This window comes from Echinococcus granulosus, assembly GCF_000524195.1.
Source record: "Echinococcus granulosus chromosome Unknown EG_S00205, whole genome shotgun sequence".
NCBI lineage: Eukaryota > Metazoa > Platyhelminthes > Cestoda > Cyclophyllidea > Taeniidae > Echinococcus > Echinococcus granulosus.
The window spans coordinates 53,326-59,804 of NW_020170585.1; the positions used below are offsets into that span (position 1 = coordinate 53,326).

Sequence of the window (6,479 nt, forward strand, 5' to 3'; positions counted from 1 at the left end):
AGGCGCATGCACCCGCATCACCACTTAAGTCACAGTGATGCAGTCAAGAGTGCACTAGGAATGCAGCAATGTCACGAGGTCATTTAAAGCTGCAACTTGCAACCATTCCTCGAAGTATTATCCGCACCTCTTCAAACAGAGGCATTTGGCTTCAGAAGCTGAAGGAAAAACAGTGCTGCTGCACACAGATGTCAGACTTTGTGTGCATCACACACTCATAATTAGTGACATGTGTGCATTCTTTACAGTTGATAAGTACTAGCCCTTAAACCATCACTTGTATCATAATATATTGTAAAGCAATAAAGCAGTACATTGTCACACGACAAAGCATTGCTTTATCGGCATGTCCTAAAGGGCCAATTAGGACAAGATTTTATTTCAAGTCCGGGAGTTACTTACTAGGTATCATGCTCCAACATCAGAGCATTCAACTACGTAGAAATGGCACTCACCAGAATCGACCGGATCGAAGTCGCCCAGTAGTGAACCTAATGCCTGTGGCGCGTGAAGTCTGATAATATGAGAATACGAAGTAAAACATTCACTATATAAGTGGTGAACAAATAGGGCAGGGCTGTGTCAGACAAATTCGAATTCTATTCGTCCATCTACCCAACCATCACTCTCCTCCAGTGTCAAATGTCACTTCATTGATAAGAAACAGCCCGTAACGTAGAGTCAACAACTGATCTGCAGTCGTGACAGCAATCCAGGCTTCATCGTAAAATCGACGGCTTGCATTAACTAAGCGGGTAGTGCGTCAAGCCATCAAATTAAGCCAATGAGATTCATCGATTTTCAATAAGTCACTCCTGATTTGAGCCACTCCATCAACCGATGGTTGAATAAGAGGGGCAATTGATTTGTTGCAAAATCAGCATCCCAAAGTGGGTGGGTATGAAAAGCTCCTGCTCCACATCACCCAAATTTCAACAATTTCAACAAACCGCTAAAGAAGGCATATTTGCACGTGCTCGATGGTCAAGAAGAATGAATTGATGGAACGAAAAGTTCAGTAGCTTCATTTCTAATATAATGAGTAAAGCAGTCATCAAACCAAACAACAGATAAGTTCAGTCGAATCGAAAAGACAAGAACGCAAGACCGTGCTTGAACTGAAATGCCACAGCCGAAATTCACCAACACTAGTAGTAGTAATGAATGAAGGGTCTACCAAACACTGCCATAGTAAAGTGACCTCATCTTACCACAACAGTTGGTTGGGTTCAGATGGGATGTCACATCACCTATTACACTACCGCATGTTCTTAAAGCTAGACCTCTGACAAGACTTGGACTGGCTGTTGCCGACGTCTGGAAGGTTGGCAGCCATTGAGAGGCGTCATGGGTGGGTCAGCATTCATCAACCTCCAGGTACAGCGGTATGTTGGCTTCCAGAAGGTAATTTCGCTGGTTTGATAGTTTGGTGCATGCCTGAGTTTGCTCGGAGCCGACCTTTTTTAATTTTTACATTCAGATGCTTCTGCTCCGAATGCCCTGTACGAATGCCTACACGGGTACACGGAAAATATGCGATTAATTTAAGTTGCAGAAATTACATCGATTTGAAATGCCCCACCACACTCCTTCTCCACCTAGTCATTGAGGGGGCTTCAAATCTCTGTTCCTTACTTTGGAGCCTCTCCATACATTGATCTTAGGTGTCCCATTGATTACGTACAAACTTTCTTAGTGGCATATTTTATTTCGTAGTCAAAGAGGACCCAATCAAAACGGAATACAATCTTAGTTTCACCAATTGTATGCAAAGGTTGAAGTACCAAAGTAAGGTTGCTGAAATGACATCCACTCTTAGCAGTGAGGTCTGAAGCGAAATCACACATAAAAGCGTGTCTCGAAAATCTGCTTACAGGATTGTTGTGAGTACATCAATTGATATCATAATCCAGTAGCACGCCACTCCTCCTCAATTTACTCGCAGACAAATCTACAAACTGAACAGGGTGGAAAGACGGGGGGGTTTACTCTAAAAACATTCTTCCAAAAGAATCTCGATCCCTCTGTATCACCACGCATAGCCAATAATACCACGGCTTTACAAAGTTGCTTTCCTTTCTAGCAGATGGTTGAATGTCACGAGGAGACTTAAGACGACAACTAAACGAAGACCAAATTTTCAAGAAGCTCTGTTACTAGCCTTTATGCCCGTCCGTGCGTCGATTATAGAGCTTGTAATAATCTTCAGAAAGTGGAATGCCCATACCCCTTTACCGGTGTCAGTACTACTCACCGGAGCATTATTAAACAAGTAGACAGAAAACCTACAGTAATAAATCGGCTTCCATCTGTGCCCTTCCTTCTACAAGTCATCAACAACCCTACTTCCAGTCACATGCATCACTACGTCTTCAAGGATGACTCGAAGCGATTCTCACAAGGAGGCAAACTCGTCTATTAATAATTCTTCCAAACAACTCGTCAACTCAACTCATTACTCTTTTGTTGTCTAATATAGGGTGTAAAATAATGAAAAATTCGACATAGATAAGAGAGCATTTTGAGTACATTACGGTCGCTAACAGTCACATATTCAAGAAAGCTCGACCTTCATGCCTCCATCTGCGCATCAAAGATGCACTTCAACAGCCTGCGACAAATGTGTTTCAACCAAATTTCTATTTCATCCACTCCACATCCACTCACTTATCCATCATCTGGCCATCTACTCATTTACCCAGGATATGTCATTTAATGGTGACTAAAGGCTACGACTTCTAATGGAAGAGGGAGTATCACAAACGACTTAGAAAAATACCCTCAAATGTAATTTTAAGGCCATCCATAAAGGAATACGCTCTGACTACAGCGGGTATTGTGGAGTTAACAAAAACTTGTCATGCTTTCAATAACCGCCTACCTATGAAACTGCAAAAGCTCTTGAGGCTAAATAGCGGTTCTGTTGACTATAAGAATCACCTGTTATAGCCTTCATTTACTCGTTTTCCACAGATTTTAACAACGTGCAAAACATTAGACTGGTGTCTAGCTCTTCCACCTACTTGCTAGCCTAGGATCTACCTTAGTTCATCTTTTTCTCCCTGGTGTGTCTAGGTAAACTCATTTCATCGGGTCCTCGCATTCTGGGTCATTTTGGCACACTACTCTATCAAAATCCGGTAAATTTGCGTCAACTCTCAACGACTCCTCCCTTTTCCAGTTTGATTAGATGTTTCTAATTGATCTCTTGTAACTGTTTTTTTCCAGACGATTACTCTGGTCTTCTATGTAATGGGAACTCTAACTCTATCTTCCTCTCCCCTATGTTACACCACGTCAATGTAGAATGGCAGAAGAGGCTTGGTTACGCACTCCCCTCATCCAGAAGTCACAGCAAACACCTCTAATTACAGCTGCTTAGTTTTTTGTCGATGCGGACAGATGGCTGCCTTCGTAGAGGAATTGACGGCCCTGTGTGACTGCTGTTTCTCACTTTCTTCTCATCCCATCCACACATCTATTTCATCTACTCAGCTTTTGTGGCCAAATTTGTTTTTTTCTGTTCCTCTTTTTTATTCTTTTTCAGTGACCAGCACCGAAACTGCGCTCTCGTGACGTGGTAATCAGGAAATTGTAGACGAGGTGGTGAGTGGAGAGCGAATGAACAACCTCGGTTCGACTTTACCCCATTTTCCCACTGGACGGTTTGTATTCTATGTGAATTTTGTCTTCCTACTAGGTCTCTATACAAATGTGTGTATGTGTTTTGACTTCTTGATATTTAAATGAACCATATGCCTATGCCACATTGGCGACTGTCAGAGTCTTATGGCAGATGGTAGGGGGAGTTTATATCTTATGAGTTGGAGATAAGGATTAATGGTTGCGATTGTAGAGCTCACAATCAGACGTGTAGGCTCCTGGCACTCGATTGGATTCTTTGGGTGGGTCCACTATTGCCACTGCTTCAGACCTAACACTCACCTTAAATCGGCTACATGCGGCCCTAAGTCAGTCTAGGTGTTTATCATACGGAAGTTCAATGATCTCGGAGAGCAATGTCAATATTGTTTGCGAGAGTAATTGCCGTGATGTAGTTTGAACGATGATGATAATAATTGTAGGTAAAAAATTCAATTATTTTTAATAGATCTATGGTATTTTTTCAAATTTCAATACATGTGCATGCAAAGTTGTCATGTATGCTATAAATAACCTCACATATCAAAAACGGATGAGGTATTTCAAATTTTGATCATTTACAAGCCGATCAATTGGCACTTTCCACATTTTGCTTCATGCACAGACCACTGAAGTAGTCAAGTGCATTCTCGGTGAAATCTCATGGATAACAAACACAAACCACCCAAAGTGTGTGAATTTACTCCAACCTTCATGTGTCACGTTTCATTTAGTCGCCTAACCTGACACAGTCTAATCTCAAGAAAGACTTGGTACATGGAATACTAGATTGGTTTTAAAATTTGTAGGGCAAATGTACCCCAGATAACTGTTTAATGTTTACTGCTTCCTAAGCATATCACCACAAATGACCAAAGCCTTGTTTTATTTACCCACACGACGAGCATTCGCAAGGTCTCAGTAGCTAGCAGCTGTGTTAGAAATTTAATTCAGTCACCATCCTGATGCGTCAGCTATTTGGATGCTCAAGTTGTCGAACGTAGAGACATTGCAAGTTACAGGTAAAGTGAAACAGACTTGTGAAACCTACCTCAGTATTTTGATTATTTCGTCACTAGTGGGGGGAGGTCTCTTGCATTTTGTTGAAGTACTCGTGATATATATGTAGGAGGAAGTCCGGCCCTACTTTGTCGAGAATTCGATTGAGCAAGATCTTTTGCGCAATATTTTCAGCTAAGACTAATAAAAGGCATAAGGGGAGGGAGGTGCATATGTGGAAGGTTTGCAGTGACAGCCGCTCATGTACCCCCCAGTCTAAAGACAAGGTGGATGTCAGACAAGAGGTGCAAATTGTTAAAGGTAGTGGTGAAGGAGCTTGTGCACTGCTTGCATTGGAACCACGGCACTTGTTTATGATGTGAATGGTGCAGTGTTGACTGCAGGTATAGGAAATGAAGGTAGGTGATATTAAATCTAGCAGCACATTCGCTGAGACGAACAATTCAGTTGATAGAGTAAGATGTCTGTTTAATAGTTCCCAAGGCATGTCTCTCCCTTCTTAGTGTTCGCACTTATGCAAATAATTTACTTCTTCTACGTCTATTTTTGATATCGTCTACGCTTATGCCCATCACCTTACATGCTCTAGCTTCAGTTTTATTTTAGTTTAATTTTTTTGTGTATAGCTTTATCCTCATTTTAATGGTTTGGCAAGAAGAAAGGGATGATATGGTGGCATGGTGGCACCAGTGGAAGCATTCAGGCTCCACTTCCTTCCTTCTCACCCAATCACCCAAATGGTTGCGCTGGTGAAGCAAGTTTCTGTATGATGCTGCCTATATGGAAACCAAAAGGGGCAGCTCATTATGAAAAGGCTCTATTAAATCAAACAATCATGCTACAGGGTATGAGGGATAGGGTAGGGGATAAGTTACTTACTATAGGAACAGCAAAGAGTCACTGAATTCCTCTTCTACGGTGCCTTTTAATCCCAGGATAGAGCTTTTGGTCAGGAAAAGTTAACAGGCGCGTTACCCTGAAAAGACACAACTTTCGGAAAAAATGATGAACAAGTTGGAGGTAGGGAGAGAGAAGGGAAAGGCGAGGAGTGGACTGAACTCTGTCTAGAATTGCTTCGCTACTGCTGCTTATCCTTCTGCGGCACTCAGGTGCGGTTGTTCGATCATTTTAAATGGGCGTTTTTTGTAGAAATCGCAGACAAGATATCGCCTACTAGAACATTCGTCTGTTTTGACACTGTTCGTCTTGCGGTGGATTGCTCTGCCTCCGGATGTATGAGGTGACGGATGAGCTAGGAAGAGGTGATGCACACCGAGGTGGACGGTGTTACCCCGCATATTATGCTTCATATTCTCTAAATTCGCCTTATCTTGTGGGATATATTTTCATCTATTTGCGATGCAAAAGCCTTGTATGCAATTAATGTCAAATTACTTCAATACGTTGATCCCTTACTTAGCACCCAACAGGAAGTTTGCTTTCGATGAGATGCAACAACATTCGGCCGATTTATTATTTTATAACTAATCATCTTTGCCCTCTCTTCAAATTGCAAGTAAGTGATTACGGTAATGTGATTGTTAAAAGCCCGCGTGTTGTTCACCTATCTTTAGAGCAACTATAGCTACAAACGCGATTCTTTTTCTCATTATTTACGTAAATGCTTAAAGCAGGTCTAATCTAAAGCATTATATATAGATGCTACAAATAAATGTGCTTTTTGCACAATGTGCATTATTGCATTTGAGCACATCTACTAAAAGTGCATTTAAGTTAAATAAGCTTTGGTATATTATAGCTCTTACACACCTGCTAATGAAAAACGTGGGTTTCGTATCCGTCCTGCAAAACACTTA

The 6,479-nt window shown here is 41.5% G+C and overlaps 1 protein-coding gene across 1 annotated transcript; it reads left to right on the forward strand. All coding sequences in view use genetic code 11, as the record gives it.

Annotated features, from left to right (window-relative positions):
* Nucleotides 1–1,347: 1,347 nt before the first annotated feature.
* On the forward strand, nucleotides 1,348–1,543 carry EGR_10280 (hypothetical protein; the record flags this gene model as incomplete). The annotated part of the gene is made up of 2 exons (XM_024499529.1): nucleotides 1,348–1,404; nucleotides 1,481–1,543. 2 exons carry the CDS (start codon nucleotides 1,348–1,350, stop codon nucleotides 1,541–1,543), a joined length of 120 nt encoding a protein of 39 aa, XP_024346058.1.
* Nucleotides 1,544–6,479: the final 4,936 nt, after the last annotated feature.